The 19,483-nt window shown below is 44.4% G+C and overlaps 1 protein-coding gene across 2 annotated transcripts in view; it reads right to left on the reverse strand.

Annotated features, from left to right (window-relative positions):
* WWC3 (WWC family member 3) overlaps window positions 1-19,483 on the reverse strand; it is a 186,140-nt gene that overhangs the window by 71,439 nt on the left and 95,218 nt on the right. For both annotated transcript variants that reach the window (XM_050963480.1, XM_050963471.1), the window contains exon 6: window positions 1,300-1,429. In XM_050963480.1, the coding sequence (XP_050819437.1) occupies window positions 1,300-1,429 (130 nt within the window). The remainder of the gene's footprint in view (window positions 1-1,299; window positions 1,430-19,483) is intronic.

A 19,483-nucleotide genomic window follows, 5' to 3' on the forward strand; every position in this document is an offset into this window, starting at 1 on the left:
ATCATTCTCACTAGCCATGGCATGTGGAACACTGAAAACCATTTTAAAAGTTGGCCAGTACAAAATAGCAAATATAGTGAAAGTTGCCAAGGAAGGCTGACATTTTTAATAGTGACTTCACTTTTCTGCCTACTTAGACAATGTTTTGGAGTCCATCAGCTGACCTTTGGGTAATGCTTCAGAGACTGAATAATTTTTAAACTATGGAAACATAATAAGAAGATTACAAGATACCCAGATAATTAAAAAAAGCTAACAGAACATGATGAAACTACTGCAGAGAGAGATGAAAGATACATTTGAAAGGCTATGTTAATTTACTAGGCTCCTAAAAGATATTGCCTTTCACATACAGCAGAGCTGATTTAACAGACTATCCTTGTCATCTTTCCAAGCCCACAGGCTCTCTGGGTTTTTTAATAAGGTGTATAAAGCTAACGTATGATATGAAGTTGAGACTTAAAAAAAGGAAAGGGGAAAGAAAGTTAATGCCTAATGGTAGCGAGATAGGGATGAAGAGGCTTCATGCAACCATATGCGATTACATTCCAGTTATCTCGACTAGTGCATCATAGTACTGGTATTCCTCCGCTGGCTCTTGAAGCCAAAAAGGTGGATCACTGAATTTTTAAAAGGCCAAAGCACAAACTACAATGGTCATGAGAGGCAAAAATATTATTAGAGGCCTGGATAGATTCTAAATGAGGATAAGTTAACAAAATAAACACTTCATAGTTTAAAGAAGACAGGAGGAAACATAGTATATGAATAAAATAATAAGTGGATTAGCACATTCCCTTCTTTACCCTGTTTCATTATACAAACAACAAGAGAACACAAAATGAAATTAAGGACAAGTAACGTAAAACCGATCAAAGAATATATTTTCTTATGTAACAATTACTCTGTGGAACTCAAGGTATCCGTGAAGTCAAGAGTGTAAATGGATTCATATAAAGAGGAGACATTTATATGAATAAGAAGATTTAGTTATAATATCTAGGGTATAAATGATCCAGGGATATGAACTCTCAGGCTCAGGACACAGGCCAACCACTAACTGATAGGGATTAGGAAGAAACTTTCCAGATAAACAGGTCACTGCATAAACTGTCCAAGATGTGTGTTTTGTACCTCTCCTCTACTTCTGATCTATGTCAGACAGAATATCAGACTAGATCACACCACTAGTCTGACTCAGTTTAGCAATTCCTTTGCACCTACAAACAAGGGAAAACAGTAGAGACCAGGGGAAGTTACATTTTTGTAGCTATTCATCCAGTACAAAAAGTTTCTTACCTGCATAAGGTCCTGCCTTTCCTTCTCACCCATACAAATAGCCTTTTTTATGGTTCGGAGCTCATTCATTATGGCCTGGGCTTCATCCAGTTTATAATTTGTATGAGCACTTGACATCTTACGATCAATCCTGTTGGCAAAAATTCAGAGACATTTAAAAGTTAACTAATTATGCAAAGGTTCCGAAAGTATTGGTTGCTAATATGCCACTTCATTTCTATGAATAAAATGGTATATATACTTTGACTTAACAAACACCAAGTATTTATAACATTCTAAAGTTATCTGACTATAAACCAGGAAACTGAAAAGGCAATCCAGTTGTCCCAACTCAGCTTCCCCAGAACTGACAAGTTTCCTGTTTTTAACCTCCGGAACCAGAGTTCACAGTTCATGCAACATAAATGTACACTATAAAGGGAGTTTTATGTAATAAAAATAAAATTAACTTACAAAGTAGTATCACAGATGGTGAAGTTGAAATAGAAACCTTAGTGTAAGCTGCACCAATTCCCTGCCAATGCAGCATTGATTCATAGACTCCAAAGCCAGAAGGGGCCATTGTGATCAACTAGTCTGACCTCCTGTATAACACAATCCATAGAACGCTCCCCAAATAATTCCTTTTGATCTAGAGCATCTCTTTTAAAGGAACATCCAATCTTGATTTTAAAATTGTCAGTGATAGGGAATCCGCCACAACCACTGGTAACAGGTTCAAATAGTTCATTACCCTCACTGTTAATTTACATCTTATTTCCAATATGAATTTGTCTAACTTTCAGTCACTGGATCTTGTTATACCTTAGTCTGCTAGACCGAAGAGTCCATTATCAAATATCTGTTCCCCATGTCGGTAATTCTAGACTGAGACCAAGTCACCCCTTAACCTTCTCTTTGTTAAGTAGATAGAGCTTCTTGAGTCTACCACTATAAGGCATGTTTTCTAATACTGTACTATAATCATTCTTGTGGCTCTTCTCTGAACCCTCTCCAATTAGTCACCAGCCTTGCTCTTTACAAAATTTTTCCTAGGACGGGGTCAACTACCTTTGGCACATTGCTCACCACAGTAAGCACCCTGGTGGCCCAGGCCAGTTTGCTTAGCTGCAGCGTCCACAGGTTCAGCTGATCGCAGCTCCCACTGGCCGGGGTTCACCGCTCCAGGCCAATGGGGACAGCAGGAAGCGGTGCAGGTCGAGGGATGTTCTGGCTACTCTTCCCGCAGCCCCCATTGGCCTGGGACAGCAAAAACCGGCCAGGGGGAGCTGTGATCGGCCGAACCTCTGGATGCGGCAGGGAAACAAACCAGCTTGGCCTGCCAGGGTGCTTACCCTGGCGAGCTGCATGCCAAAGGTTGCCAACCCCTGTCCTAGGACTTTGTTCAGTCTTGTTTTAAAAGTGAGTCGTGATGGGACTCTCAATTTTCCTTGGGAGACATCTGTAAAGACTCAGGTTTTATTGTCAAGAAGTTCTGACTGATATCCAGCCTAAGTAGGAATAATCAATACTTATTCTTTCTGCTGGATTTCAGTGTTCACATCAAAATGGGATTTCATGGCCAGCTTGAAATCACAGGACTATCCCACAAAATTTCCAACTCAATTCACAGTAGAACACAGTCTGGATCTTATCTTTGGTCTGGGAGTTGGGAGTGTGAAGATAACATCTTTATCATAGCCAGACCACTTCTTGTTCCAGGTTAAGGACAGCTTCTTTCAGGGGGAAGATGTGTTAGGGGGCTGACAGACCTAGTGCAGGTCCAGATATATCTGATGGGTTCTGCTGCTCAACCATTAAATCATTCTATCAACAGCTGGCTGATAATAACTTGTTATCAGTAATCATTGACAGATCAACACCTACAAACCCTCTCCCATTACCTCATCCTCACCACTCTCCTGAAGATACCAATTAAAAATAAGACCAGAGTCCCTACAGAACTTTCTAGAATAAACACTCAGATTCAGATTTCAAAGCTGACTGGGGGATTTAGCCAGCCACTCACTGAAGTTAATGTTAATCTCAACTTCTATGCCTACAGTAGTATAAAAAAAAGTGTGTTTAGGGGGAGAAAGCGCGCATAGGAAGAGAACTAGTAAGAATACTGTTATGGGCTATATGCCACAGCTAATAAAGGAAATTTGTCAGCAGATTTCATAATTCAATACCAACATTCAGTAATACAAAGTGAGAATACTCACAAACTGTATTTACTTGATAGTACTATGGATATTAAGAGCTCAAAAATATTCTTTATGGTAAGCTGACGAGTATTGTCAAAGCCGCAAAAGTATTATAATTTTATTTTTATCTTTTAAAAAAGGACAAGGATTTGTGGCTTAGATAGAATGCAAATTATGACAAAAATATCAAAGTGCGAACAAATATTTATGATAGGGAACAAGCATACCACAGGAAATTATCTTTCATATTCTAGCAGAATGATACAAGATAAATAGAGAGAGAAGATTTACAGCCACCGTGAGGCTAGCAGACCAGGTGCCAGCTGATGCCAAAGCCTCAGGCCTCCCTGAACACTTACAAGTGCATAGTTGGAAACCAGTCTTGCTTATCTGTGTGCCAGCATTATCAAAATAAATAGTATATGTTAAGATAAGAAGAATGTGGTTAGTGTTTTATAAAATGCTTGTAGGGATGCTGCATATATTATTCTCGCTCACCTATACGCCAAGTCTGAACATAACAGCAAACATCTGCATTGTATATATCCCTATAACTAAGTAACCCATCAAACAACAAAGAATGCAAATGATGGCTTCTTAAAACCTGTTCGTTAACCAAAAAATTAGCCATTGTGCGAGATCAAGGATCAAAGACTTTGTTAAGTGAATCCCTCCCGACCCTTCAGAAGAAGAGGCCTGTGTGGGAACCGTTGCTGTCAGCTAGGTTTGTGTGAGAAGAAGCTATAAATACGACACAAGGAAGAATTCTTCATTTCTGCACTGTCTGGATTCTAACTGAAAGAGAAGACTAAGGTCCCCAGAGTTACTCAGCGTAGCCCTAAAACACTTTTGTGAACTGGCAGATTACTACACTTCTGCCACCTTTCAAAGTTATAGACTCTGACTCATCTTTTACATATACTTTCACCTGCTTTAACCTCTGAACAACTCTTTTTTTCTCAGCTAATACACCTTTAGTTAGTTTACTACAGAACTGGCTGCCAGCATTGTATTTAGTGAGAGATCTGGGGCGCAAATCGACCCGGGTGAGTGACTGGTCTCTTTGGACTGGGTGCAACTGGAATATTTTATGATTTTTTTGTTGTTGTTGTAAATGATCACTTATTACGTAGTCCAGTTTGCCTGGGTGACAAAATAGACTGGAGTGTCTTCAGGGACTGGTTGTGACTCCATGTAAGACTATTGTACTACTTTGGGAGTTCTCATTTGTTACTACGGTGGTGAAACCTAATTATAGAACATACCACCAGTTTGCGATGTCTGCCCTAAGGTAGGCATTCATGGTCATGAGCCACTCCAGACAGCGTGACAGCCACCACAAAAGGAGGACAACTAGCTGCACAGCGTCAATTAACAAAGATTTACTTTTGATGTCCTATCTAGCAAGATGTCATTAAGCTACTCCATGCTAGCAGAACCTTGACACAATCTTGAGCTACTCAGTGCTAACTAGCAGAAACTCAAACTTTACTGAAGGAGAGAGGCTGTTGAATTGCAATATGGAGGGAGGAAAATGACAATAAAAATGATAATTTGCCAAATACACTGAAAATACTAAAATATGACACTGAATATACCAAGGTATAAAAATAACCTTACATATAGCCTGAAGAGACAAGTCTCTTGTCCTGTCATATAGCACGTGCTACCACCACCCACTTTCCATAAACTAATCTGATGAAACTCCATTTTCAATTGAGTCTTATCACCTTAAATACAAAATAATATGGAAAAAAAAAACCGAAAGGAAACCTATTACCTGGTAAATAAGCCACCAATAAGTTTAGCAATTTTGCTAATTCTGGTGATTTTATTTTGTCTTTACTGAAAGATCCAGCTCCTGGAGTCATGTCACTAACTTCCTGGTTGCAAAGAACAGGTGGGAAACATGAACTCTGAAATTTCAAACACCAGAGAGGATGTAAAGGTGTTACTTTAAAAAAATCTCATGATTCTTTTGGGCCTGACTCATGATTTTTGAATGCTAGGAGCTGGCAGCTCTGGTTTAAGATTCTGACAAGATTAGACCAAACCACAGTAAGAAAAGTGACTTTAACTCACTAAGAATTTCATATGATACAGAAAGTAGTTGGCTTTAACTCAAGGTCACATTAATGTCAAGAACTTGGATTCAACCCAAGTATTAAACCAGATGGCCCCTTCTACCTTCCTGTTGCTTGACATCTAGAGAAAAGAAAGATATTTAACTTCAAGTGGAATTTTCTACAGGTAAGTATCTGCTAATTCATGTTCTTGGGGGAGGGTTGGAGGCTGACTAGTGAGTTTTTATTTTCTCAGACAAAGGGTCATTGTCAATCATACTGTTTACAGTATGATCGGCTGTCATACAGTCAATCCAAACTGACCTAATATTCTAAGGCTGTGGGTCCCAAACTTTTTACTAAGGTGACCCTCCACGGATCTACCTATTATTCATCTCCCCCACTACACACACACACACACCCCACTAACAAGCTGCTAAATGTTCATTCACTAGCTCCCACCACTTCCTCCACGTTGCTACTGCAGGTGACCTGATCTTGCTCCCCACATCACTGCCTGCTGCCACAGCCCAGCAGAAGTGAGAAGTTGGGATTAGTGCTTCGGGGCACACATGGAGGCGGGGACTGATTGGAAGGGTGACAGGTGACACACTTAGACCCTTCCTGGAAGACACCAATGGCTTAAGACCAATCATTTGGGAAACACACTGTTCTAAAGAATGCACAAAGTTACTATTAATTAATATTCTTCCAAAGTCATATACCCATTCATAAATTGCTAGTTTTGAAGACAACACTAAGAAGATATTTCCATTTATTAAAAAAGTAGCAGCATTCAAATAAATAATGTATATATATGAATAATAAAAACATTCACAGTACCTTAGATACAATAAAAAATGTATAAGGCACAAACTATCAAGCCACTAAATAACAGGAGATAGAAATAAACTTCCCCTTTGAGTACATTATTATTGTCCATTACATAGACAGTTTATCTTTCTTTGAAATACCTAGTATCAGCCACTGTCAGAGACAAGATCCTGGACTGGATGGACCATAATTCTGACCCTTTATAGCAATTTCTCTGATCCTAACTTAATTTTTCTTCATATTTCTTCATAGATTCTAGGGTCAGAAGGGACCATTGTGACCATCTAGTCCGACCCCCTGCACAAAGCAGGCCACAGAACCCTACCCATCCACTTCTATAACAAACCCCTAACCTATGCCTGAGTTATTGAAGTCTTCAAATTGTGGTCTGAGGACCTCAAGCTGCAGAGAATCCACCAGCAAGTGACCCATACTCCACACTGCAGGGGAAGGCGAAAAACCTCCAGGGCCTCTGCCAATCTGCCCTGGAGAAATTCCTTCCCGACCCCAAATATGGCGATCAGCTAAACCCTGAGCATGTGGGCAAGAATCACCAGCCAGCACTCAGGAAAGAATTCTCTGCACTAACTCAGATCCCATCCCATCCAACATCCCATCACCAGCCACTGGGCATACTTATCTGGCGATAATCAAAGACCAATTGCCAAAATTAGGCTCTCCCATCATACCATCCCTTCCATAAACTTATCAAGCTTAATCTTAAAGCCAGATATGTCTTTTGCCCCCACTACTCCCCTTGGAAGGCTGTTCCAGAACTTCACTCCTCTAATGGTTAGAAACCTTCATCTAATTTCAAGTCTAAACTTCCTAGTGTCCAGTTTATACCCATTCGTTCTTGTGTCTACATTGGTACTAAGCTTAAATAATTCCTCTCCCTCCCTAATATTAATCCCTCTGATATATTTATAAAGAGCAAGCATATCCCTCCTCAGCCTTCTTTTGGCTAGACTAAACAAGCCAAGCTCTTTGAGTCTCCTTTCATATGACAGGTTTTCCGTTCCTTGGATCATCCTAGTAGCCCGTCTCTGAACCTGTTCCAGTTTGAATTCATCCTTCTTAAACATGGGAGACCAGAACTGCACACAGTATTCCAGGTGGGGTCTCACCAGTGCCTTATATAACAGTACTAACACCTCCTTATCTTTGCTGGAAATACCTCGCCTAATGCATCCTAAAACCGCATTAGCTTTTTTAACGGCCATACCACATTGGCGGCTCATAGTCATCCTGTGATCTACCAATACCTCAAGGTCCTTCTCCTCCTCTGTTGCTTCCAACTGATGCGTCCCCAATCTATATCTAAAGTTCTTATTATTAATCCCTAAGTGCATGACCTTGCACTTTTCACTATTAAATTTCATCCTATTACTATTACTCCAGTTTACAAGGTCGTCCAGATCTTCCTGTATGATATCCCGGTCCTTCTCCGCGTTAGCAATACCCCCCAGCTTCGTGTCATCTGCGAACTTTATTAGCACATTCCCGCTTTTTGTGCCAAGGTCGGTAATAAAAAGGTTAAATAAGATTGGTCCCAGAACCGATCCTTGAGGAACTCCACTAGTAACCTCCTTCCAGCCTGACAGTTCACCCTTCAGTATGACCCGTTGTAGTCTCCCCTTTAACCAGTTCCTTATCCACCTTTCAATTCTCATATTGATCCCCATCTTTTCCAATTTGACTAATAATTCCGCATGTGGAACCGTGTCAAATGCCTTACTGAAATCGAGGTAAATTAGGTCTACCGCATTTCCTTTGTCTAAATAGTCTGTCACCTTCTCAAAAAAGGAGATCAGGTTGGTTTGGCACGATCTACCTTTAGTAAAACCATGTTGTACTTTGTCCCAATTACCATTGACCTCAATGTCCTTAACTACTTTCTCCTTCAAAATTTTTTCCAAGACCTTACATACTACAGATGTCAAACTAACAGGCCTATAGTTACTCGGATCACTCTTTCTCCCTTTCTTAAAGATAGGAACTACGTTAGCAATTCTCCAGTCGTATGGTACAATCCCTGAGTTTACTGATTCATTAAAAATTCTCGCTAACGGGCTTGCAATTTCATGAGCCAGTTCCTTTAATATTCTTGGATGAAGATTGTCCGGGCCCTCCGATTTTGTCCCATTAAGCTGTTCAAGTATGGCTTCTACCTCAGATGTGGTAATATCCACCTCCATATCCTCATTCCCGTTTGTCATCCTTCCATTACCCCTAAGCTCCCCATTAGCCTTATTAAAGACTGAGGCAAAGTACTTATTTAGATATTTGGCCATGCCTAGGTTATCCTTAACCTCCTCTCCATCCTCAGTGTGTAGCAGTCCCACTTCTTCTTTCTTAGTTTTCTTCTTATTTATATGGCTATAGAACCTTTTACTATTGGTTTTAACTCCCTTTGCAAGGTTCAACTCTACTTGGCTTTTAGCCTCTCTCACTTTATCCCTACATGTTCTGACCTCACTAAGGTAGCTTTCCTTGCTAATCCCAGCCTACAAGGAGTGGAAGAAGGGTTTCTGCTTTTTCTTAATCACCTCTCTGAGATGCTTGCTCATCCAGCTTGGTCTACAACTCCTGCCTATGGCTTTTTTCCCCTTTCTTGGGATGCAGGCTTCCAATAGTTTCTGCAGCTGCGACTTAAAGTAATTCCAGGCCTCTTCCGCATTTAGATCCACAAGTTCTTCAGTCCAATCCACTTCCCTAACTAATTTCCTTAATTCTTTAAAGTTAGCCCTTTTGAAATAAAACACCCTAGTCCCAGATCTATTTTTGTTTATCCTTCCATCTAGTGTTCAAATGCTTGAAAGACCAAGGAGCAGTTCAACAACAGGCTGAGCAAGTGCAGAATGACTATAGAGAGCTAGCGCTGCCTATATAGGAGGCTGGATCTGGCTGATGACAATATTCCTATGCTTATAGCCGCGTGCTGTATGCTTTATAATATTTGTGAAAGGAAGGGTGAAAGCTTCAGTCAGATCTGGACCACTGAGGCTCAGTGCCAAGAGGCTGAATTTGAACAACCAGAGACCAGAACTATTAGAGGAACGCTACGCGAGGCCATAAGGATCAGGGATACCTAGAGGCAGCAATTTGAAGCTGAAAGCCACTAATATTTGTTGCTATGCTCAGGAGTACAGTGCTTGAAATGCTACGAGGTGATTGTAATTAGTGCAGATGATGCACTATGACGGTTTAAGAAAATTGCCTGTTGCTTTGAAGGGCTCTGTTTGCTTTCAATTAATAGAATGAAGATTGCTTTCAAACCAACACAATTCTTTTATTAAAAAAAACAACCACAGCAGGAGAAAGAAACAAAAAAAACCATCAGCACCGTGGAGGATGGGGGAAGGGAGGTCCCAAGAGGAGAGGAGGTACCGGGACGGTTAAAGATTTGTGTATGTCCAGGTATCATATCCAACCTTCTCCTTTGGAGTACGGTACAGAGAATACTGTATTTCAGCAGGGCTAAACTGCAGAGGGACAGGTATGGAGTGCAGTGGGTACTGAGAGTCCGCAGTGCTGGACTGTGATGGGACACGAGTGGAATGTAGTGGGTACAGACTGGAGCCAGAAGGTTGATAAGAGTGTGTTGGCGGTGTCGGGGGGGGGAGGCACATGGGAAAGAGTTTTGTGACAACGGTTGTAGGGTAGGGTGGGCGCGGAGATGCTCAGTTTGCAGTGGTAGTAGTGCCTGGAGCGTGTGCGCTTGGTGCTCCATAACATTTAAGAGTCACTCCACGGCCTCATTCTGGCATGCTGCATTTTTCTTTCAGTCCCTCTTCTTACTGTTCCGCCATTCCTTCAATTCCTATTTTTCAGCCATGGAGTGCATCATGACATCATGCAGAAAGTCCTCTTTATTTCTTCATGGCTACTTTCTAATTCCACGCAGACATTCAGCTGGCGATAACAAAGAGGGAGGCTGGGCTCCCAAGGTCATATCTGTGAAACCAAAATGCAACATTTTAAAGAAGCAGAATTGTTTGCTACACACAGATCATGGATGCAGTGATTTAAAACACAGTCACTATTCACATACCTATCACTAACTGGCTGATCCCAGGCAAGCACACATGAGCCAAAGATCCCCAAAATGGTGGTGAGTAACCACAGGGGAAGAGGAAATCAGTGTTCCAGGACCATACTGTACACTGAGCTCTTGTGGAGAGCCAGCACTGTGAGGGATGGGGGCTTATTATCATTACTGTCCCCATATTTTCCACAGGCTGTGTTCATTATGGAAGATATCACGCTGCTGAGGGTGAGCAGGGAATCAAGGGAGGGTCTTCTTGAAGACTGCAGTTTCCGCCCTGGCCCTTATGTGACTTGCCTGTGTGCAGTAATGGCCGTCCCTCCCACCTCACCTCACCACACCCCACGCTCAGTGATGGCAGAGTAGCACAGGAAAGTTACCCTTAATGGGGCAAGAGACAAAACAGCTCTGCCAAAGAACCTGCAGCAGTGGATTGCCCTGTATCTCTAAGAGTTTCGTGGACATCGCTGAGGCAGATTCCCGTGAAGTAAGGGAGTCAAACAACACCCTGTTCCACCACTCTGACTAGGTACGCGTTGATACGCACATCATACAGACAGAAGTCTGCTTTCTGCAACCCTTGTGCCCCCAACAACTTGCTTCAGCAATTCCCAAAATCAAAGCCACTCACCGGGGTCTCCTCTCCTGTTTGCACTTCACCAAGCTCTGACAGCTGTGACCGGCTAGCCTCCTCTGGGGTAAAGAAGAGCTCCTGGTTGCATGCATCTCTGACCTCCGAGTCGTCTTCTGCCTCTAAGCCCCCCTCCACATCCTCGTCCAAGATTCCTCCTCCTGGTTCATTCCACTCCTGCCTGGCACGTGAGCCACTGAAGTATCCACAGTGGCCTTCACTGGGGGGTCGCATCCAGCTCTTTGTAGAACCAGCAGCTCGTGGGCACAGCATGGGAGTGGTGCTTTGCCTCCCCCAGCCTTGTAGTAGGCTTTCCGCAACTCCTTCACTTTGACCCTGCACTGCAGTGTGTTCCAGTCATGGCCCCTTTCTGTCATGCATCATGAAATCTGTCCATAAGTATCATAATTCCTATGGCTGGAGTGCAGCTAGGACTGGACAGCCTCCTCTTCCCAAACGCTCATGAGGTTCAGTAGCTCGACAATGCTCCAAGCGGGGGATCGCCTGGTGCATGGAGCAGACATGGTCACCTGCAAAGAGGCGCAGAGACCACTGCATATGTCACCGAGCAAACAGGAAGAGGACTTTCAAAATTCCCCAAGAAATTTAAGGCGTGGAGCTCGTGGTTGGTCACCTGAGGGTAGGACAGTAGAGTTCAAACCGATGACCAGAGAGGCGAGAACAGGCATTGTGGGACACCTCCCGGAGGCCAATGGCAGCGCTGTAATTGACCAGGGTGTCTACACTGGCACCACAGCACAGTAGCCCCAGCACAGAAAGCTCTACGCCTCTCGCCAGGGTAGTTTTTTTTTTTTACAGCATTGTAACTGCATAGTTAAGCACTAAGTGGCTTGGCAGTGTGTAAATCTCGAGAGCTACACCGCAGAGAGCTGCATTACCGTGCAGAAACTTGCCAGTATAGACAAGGCCTTACACTACAATGTTAACTGCATCTTTAAATAAAAAGATCGCCCCTTCTTTTGGGTCAGTAAGCTACAGAGCTATCCAGGTTGGTCATTTGGGGAATCATTTGACCCTAAGAGAATTCAATTGTATGAGCCCTCATTTGGGAATTAATGGTTGGATTTTCAAAAGCCCTCACCACTTTCCTAATTCTGCTCCTATTTAAAATCAATGGGACTAACTCAACAGAAGAAGAGTTAGACCAATGCTGAGCACTTGAAAATCCCACCCTAACTGCCTTTTCTTTGCAGCAAGACTTTTCATTTTGACTTTTGATGCACAGCACAGAGAATTGTGCTATGACTGACTTAAAGTGACTGGATTCTGCATGGAAGCCTTCTTCATTTGTAACTTGAGCTGTACTTGGACACCTCCTCCTCAATCCTTGTTCTCACTTCTACATCTCATATATTAATTATCTATTCTTTATTATGTACCATTTATAATTTAGCAACACCTAGAGGCCACAACAAGATCAGGCGCTTCTGTGTTAGACTCTGCAAAAAAAATTCTCTCTCACTTTCCCCTCTTGTTTCTATCTGCTATTCTTCCGTCCTCAAGTTTTACTTTTTTATGCATTTGGTGATTTTTCTTCTTCCCACTAGCTTTCTCAGAGTGCTGTCCTACTTTCCTCTGCCTCTTTCTTCCAGTCTCTGCCCTGCTGTCAAGCCCCCAGCTCTTAGCGTCGCAGTGTTCTGTCCCACATTTTCATTCTTTACCAGTTTGTCTCCCTTTCTCTCTGCTATTCCCCTTGCATTTTTCCCCTCCCAGATCCTTCAGTCATTCTTTCCCATTTCCTTCCCCACAGCTTTTCACCTTCCTTCTGTCTCTTCTCCAGACTCTTCCCTCCCTCCCACTATTGCTATACTTTTTTCTCTTCTCTACCCCATTCTCCTGGAGTTGGCAACAATTCTCCAAAACAGCAGGAACCCAGGAGCTGCCAGACCCCCAGCCAGAGGACATATTTGTGTAACCTCTGAGCAGGTTATTTTCTTCATACAACATGAGAAAAAAAGAAAAGAGAAATCCTCTCAGAATCACCAGAGTGCACATGGAACACTCCAGTAGTTCCCAGACCACTGGCTGATTTAAAATATCATACCCTGAAAATAACACTGCTCTGATTTCTTCCCTCCTGTCCATAACCTCCCCACACAACTTGTGACATATATCCCCTGCAGACTATTTTTGCTCCCCAAAAGTATGCAGGCTTCTTTCTGTGTTGCTCAGTGGACTGCTACCTACTGCACATGTCTCTCTTCAGTGTAAAAACCTGGCCTCCAGCTCCTTGTTCAGCTGGGCACAGCTCCACAGGCAGCTGCAGGAAGCCAGAGCTAGGAGTCTGCACCTAAGAGAAGCAAGCTGGCGAGGAAAAAGGTATGGGCTTTTGAATAGCTGCTTGCCACAGTATGGGAGCTGCAGCTTCCCAGAAGAAGTTTTCAAAATCTGGGAATGTTCCAAACAAATAATGACTATTGACAGGCATGCACTAGTGGCTTTCCTTCTTTGTCCTCTGCTCCCATTTACCAGAGGAATAATGGCAGGGTCCCTTGATGCATGTGTTCTTCTGCGGGAGCACAGCACAGAATGGACATCTGCTCTAAACAAAGAAGCTTAAAAGGAGCCAGTCACCACTCTTCTGTTTCAGCTTTCAAGATAGTGAGCAGGTCTCCAATACACCAAGAATCTGGGAGCTTCCCAGTTACCACAGCTCCGCCACTCCAGTATCTTCTCACTCAGCACATCCTTCCATCTCCACAGTTAAACAGGCCCATTAAAATTGGGTAGGAACACAGACAGACCTTACAGTTAACAGCCACCATGTTTATTTTTTTGTTCTACCACCTGTACTGCAGGTTGAGTGGCCTCCATGATCACATACAGGTCTGTTGCATCTTACACACATTTAACATGCGCGATTCCAGCTTTGCACAGTCGGGGGAAAGAAAAAAGAATGGACGATTCCACCAGCGTGAGACGCAAATCTACTGTTCCCACTGAAGTATTTTTGGGGGGTGGACTTGACAGCAACAGCTTGTCTTTAGGCCCGTGATAAGGGTTTCCTCTACAGTAACCCTGGAGGGTTGGGGGAAAAAAAAAAAAGGTTTAAATAGTGTGTCTGCCCCTATCATAACCTTAGTCCCAGATTTGGACCTTAGCGTCCAAAATATGGGGGTTAGCATGAAAAACCTCCAAGCTTAGTTACCAGCTTGGACCTGGTACCTGCTGCCACCACCCAAAAAATTAGAGTGTTTTGGGGCACTCTGGTCCCCCTGAAAAACCTTCCCTGGGACCCCAAGACCCAAATCCCTTGAGTCTCACAACAAAGGGAAATAATCCTTTTTCCCTTCCCCCCTCCAGGTGCTCCTGAAGAGATACACAGACACAAGCTCTGTGAAACTACACAGAGGGACTCCTCCTCTCTGTTTCCAGTCCTGGAAACAAAAAGTACTTTCCTATTCCCCCAGAGGGAATGCAAAATCAGGCTAGCAATCCAACACACAGATCTCCCCTTGATTTCTTCCTCCCACCAATTCCCTGGTGAGTACAGACTCAATTTCCCTGAAGTAATGAAAAACTTCAACAGGTCTTAAAAGAAAGCTTTATATAAAAAGAAAGAAAAATACATACAAATGGGCTCTCTCTATTAAGATGATACAACACAGGGTCAATTGCTTAAAAGAATATTGAATAAACAGCCTTATTCAAAAAGAATACAAATCAAAGCACTCCAGCACTTATATTCATGCAAATACCAAAGAAAAGAAACCATAGAACTTACTATCTGATCTCTTTGTCCTTACACTTAGAAACAGAAGACTAGAAAGTAGAAACTACTTCTCCAAAGCTCAGAGAAAGCAGGCAGACAGACAAAAGACTCAGACACTCAATTCCCTCCACCCAAAGTTGAAAATATCCGGTTTCCTGATTGGTCCTCTGGTCAGGTGCTTCAGGTGAAAGAGACATTAACCCTTAGCTATCTGTTTATGACACGCCCCCCAAATTGCAGACAGTGGGGAAGCTCACTGGCGGCAATTTCCTTCTAGAACTTGAAAATAAACAGATTAATACAACACATAGACCTTTACATATACTCCTAAGTATATAACTAACAGACTTCTACATTTTAAGAACACCTTTTAACTACTGAATTTTGGGAAACTCTCACGGGAGAGGGCATCAGCTACTTTGTTAGAAGCTCCTGTGATGTGTTGAATTTTAAAATCAAAATCTTGGAGAGCTAAACTCCAACGAAGAAGTTTCTTGTTGTTCCCCTTGGCAGTATGAAGCCACTTTAGTGCAGCATGGTCAGTTTGTAGTTGGAACCGCCGTCCCCAAACATATGGGCGTAGCTTTTCCAGGGCGTACACAATGGCATAGCATTCCTTTTCACTGACTGACCAGTGACTTTCCCTCTCAGACAGTTTCTTGCTGAGAAACACGACAGGATGGAAGTTGTGATCTGTTGCTTCCTGCATGAGCACTGCTCCTATACCACGCTCAGATGCATCTGTGGTTACTAGGAATGGCTTCTCAAAGTCCGGGGCCCTGAGCACAGGGTCAGACATGAGCGTCGCCTTAAGCTGGGTAAAGGCCTTTTGACACTCATCAGTCCACTTAACGGCATTTGGCTGGGTCTTTTTGGTCAGGTCGGTCAATGGGGCAGCGATTTGGCTGTAGTGTGGTACAAATCGCCTGTAGTATCCAGCCAAGCCTAAGAAGGATTGGACCTGCTTCTTTGACCGTGGGACAGGCCACTTTTGGATAGCATCCACCTTGGCCTGTAGGGGGTTTATGGTTCCTCGACCCACCTGGTGCCCCAGGTAAGTCACTCTGTTTTGGCCTATTTGACACTTTTTGGCCTTAACAGTTAGTCCTGCCTGCCTGATGCGCTCAAAGACCTTTTCCAGGTGTAGTAGGTGTTCGGGCCAGGAGTCTGAAAAAATGGCCACATCATCGAGGTAGGCAACTGCAAATTCTTCCAGTCCAGCTAGTAGACCATCTACCAGCCTCTGGAAGGTGGCGGGTGCATTTCGAAGGCCGAAAGGAAGGACATTGAATTCATACACCCCCGCATGGGTGACGAATGCTGACCTTTCCTTGGCAGGTTCATCTAGCGGTACTTGTCAGTACCCCTTGGTTAAGTCTATTGTAGAGATGAACTGGGCACGTCCCAACTTTTCCAATAGCTCATCGGTACGTGGCATTGGATAGTTGTCCGGACGAGTTACAGCATTTAGCTTACGGTAGTCCACGCAAAAGCGTATTTCCCCATCTGGTTTGGGTACCAGAACCACTGGAGATGCCCATGCACTGGTAGATGGGCGGATTATACCCATCTGTAGCATGTTCTGGATCTCCCGTTCTATAGCAGCTTGGGCATGAGGAGACACTCGGTAGGGTGGGGTTCTGATTGGGTGAGCATTACCTGTATCAATGGAGTGGTATGCCCGTTCAGTCCGTCCTGGGGTGGCTGAGAACAATGGGGCGAAGCTAGTGCACAGCTCCTTGATTTGTTGCCGCTGCAGACGTTCCAGGGTGGTTGAGAGGTTCACCTCTTCCATGCCACCGTCTTTTTTTCCGTCGTAGTAGACACCGTCAGGCCACTCAGCATCATCTCCCTGGACTGTAAACTGACAAACCTGTAAGTCTCTGGAATAGAAAGGCTTGAGAGAATTAACATGGTACACTTTAGGCTTTAGTGAGGAATTGGGAAATGCTATGAGGTAGTTTACAGCTCCCAGGCGCTCTTGGACCGTGAATGGCCCTTCCCATGATGCTTCCATCTTATGGGCCTGTTGCGCCTTCAAGACCATAACCTGGTCTCCTACCTTGAAGGAACGTTCTCTGGCATGTCTGTCATACCAGGCCTTTTGCTCTTCTTGAGCATCCTTTAGGTTCTCTCTAGCAAGGGCTAAAGAGTGTCGGAGGGTGCTTTGTAGGTTGCTTACAAAGTCCAGAATGTTAGTTCCTGGAGAAGGCGTAAACCCCTCCCATTGCTGCTTCACCAACTGTAATGGCCCCTTAACCTCGTGACCATACACAAGTTCAAATGGTGAAAACCCTAAACTGGGATGTGGTACAGCCCTGTAGGCAAACAGCAACTGCTGCAACACTAGGTCCCAATTATTGGAGAATTCGTTGATGAATTTTCGTATCATGGCCCCCAAAGTTCCATTGAACCTTTCCACCAGGCCATTGGTTTGATGGTGGTATGGGGTGGCAACCAAGTGATTCACCCCATGAGTTTCCCACAGTTTTTCCATGGTCCCTGCCAGGAAATTAGACCCTGAATCTGTAAGGATGTCAGAGGGCCAACCTACCCTGGCAAAGATGTCTGTTAGGGCCAGGCACACAGTGTTAGCCCTGGTGTTGCCTAGAGCTACTGCTTCTGGCCATCGGGTAGCAAAGTCCACTAAAGTCAGTACGTACTGCTTTCCTCTGGGCGTCTTTTTTGGGAAAGGGCCCAGAATATCCACAGCTACTCGCTGAAATGGGACCTCAATTATGGGGAGTGGCTGGAGAGGGGCCTTGACCTGGTCTTGAGGCTTTCCCACTCTTTGGCATACCTCACAAGACCAGACATACTTGGCAACATCCTTGCCCATCCCCTCCCAGTGGAAGGACTTCCCCAACCGGTCCTTGGTTCTGTTCACCCCAGCATGGCCACTGGGATGATCATGGGCTAAGCTTAAGAGCTTCCCCCGGTACTTAGTTGGAACCACCAACTGTTTTTGCGGCTGCCATTCTTCCCGGTGTCCACCAGAAAGAATTTCCTTGTATAAAAGTCCTTGGTCTATAACAAACCGGGATCGATTAGAAGAGCTGAGAGGCGGTGGGGTGCTCCGTGCCGCCGCCCACGCTTTCTGAAGGCTGTCATCTGCTTCCTGCTCAGTCTGGAACTGTTCCCTTGAGGCTGGGGTCACCAGTTCTTCCTCAGACTGTGGACTTGGGCTTGGTCCCTCTGGAAGCGATGTAGGTGATGGGGTTGTTTCCGTTGCTGGTGAACCGCTCTCCGCTGGTGCACCTGAGGGTATTTCAGGCTCTGGCTGAGCCTTTTGGGTATGGCTGTCTTTTGCTTCTGCCAGTTGTGGCTCGCTGGCGCCCTCTGGCGTTGAGTTTGAAGATGTAGTTGCACTTGCTGGTGCTGGTTGCTGTTCCAGTTCCGGGCCTGGGACTGGAGATGCTGTGGCTGTTTCAGTGGTAGGCATGGAATCCGGGTCCACTACCTCTATCTGGGTCTCTGGTAACACAGACGGGGCCTCTGTGGACGGCTCAGGAACAGGAATGGGTCTGGAAGCTTGCCTGGTTTGGCTACGTGTAACCATTCCCACTCTCTTGGCCCGCCTCACCTGGTTGGCCAAGTCTTCCCCCAGTAGCATGGGGATAGGATAATTGTCATAGACTGCAAAAGTCCACATTCCTGACCAGCCTTTGTACTGGACAGGCAGTTGAGCTGTAGGCAAGTCTACAGCTTGTGACATGAAGGGGTAAATTGTAACTTTGGACTTTGGGTTGATGAATTTGGGGTCAACGAAGGATTGGTGGATAGCTGACACTTGTGCCCCCGTGTCTCTCCACGCCGTAACCTTCTTTCCGCCCACTCTCAAATTTTCCCTTCGCTCCAAGGGTATTTGAGAGGCATCCGGGCCTGGGGATCTTTGGGGTGATGGTGGTGTAATGAATTGCACTCGCATGGTGTTCTTGGGACAGTTGGCCTTGATATGTCCCAGTTCATTACACTTAAAGCATCTTCCATCTGATGGGTCACTGGGCCGAGGTGAGTTACTGGAGACTGGTGAGGTTGAAGGGTAGGGTATCTGTGGCTTTACTTGGGTGGTATGTGGGGTCTTTGGCTGTCCTCGGTTGTAGGGTTTATGGTCTGTGTGCCCCCTGGGGTAATCGTTCCCCTTGAAAGTAGCTTTCTTGCTTTCTGCCAGTTCCATCCATTTGGCTCCAATTTCCCCCGCCTCAGCGATATCTTTGGGATTTCCATCTTGTATGTACCGTGTGATGTCTTCAGGAACACCATCCAAGAACTGCTCCATTTGTATGAGGAGGTGCAGTTCTTTCAAGGTTTGAATGTTGTTTCCTGTTATCCAGGCCTCATAGTTTTTTGCAATGTAGTAGGCGTGTTTGGGAAATGACACCTCTGGTTTCCACTTTTGGGTTCTGAAGCGCCGACGGGCATGATCTGGGGTTATCCCCATTCTGTATCTGGCCTGGGTTTGAAAAAGTTTATAGTCATTCATTTGCTGCTTAGGCATTTCAGCTGCCACCTCTGCTAAAGGTCCACTGAGCTGTGACCTCAATTCTACCATGTACTGGTCTTCGGGAATGCTGTACCCAAGACAGGCTCTTTCAAAATTTTCCAAGAAGGCCTCGGTGTCATCACCTGCCTTGTAGGTGGGAAATTTCCTGTGCTGTGGAGCAATAATTGGCGCCGGGTTGTTAGGGT

Source organism: Gopherus flavomarginatus, chromosome 1 (assembly GCF_025201925.1).
Source record: "Gopherus flavomarginatus isolate rGopFla2 chromosome 1, rGopFla2.mat.asm, whole genome shotgun sequence".
Lineage (NCBI taxonomy): Eukaryota > Metazoa > Chordata > Testudines > Testudinidae > Gopherus > Gopherus flavomarginatus.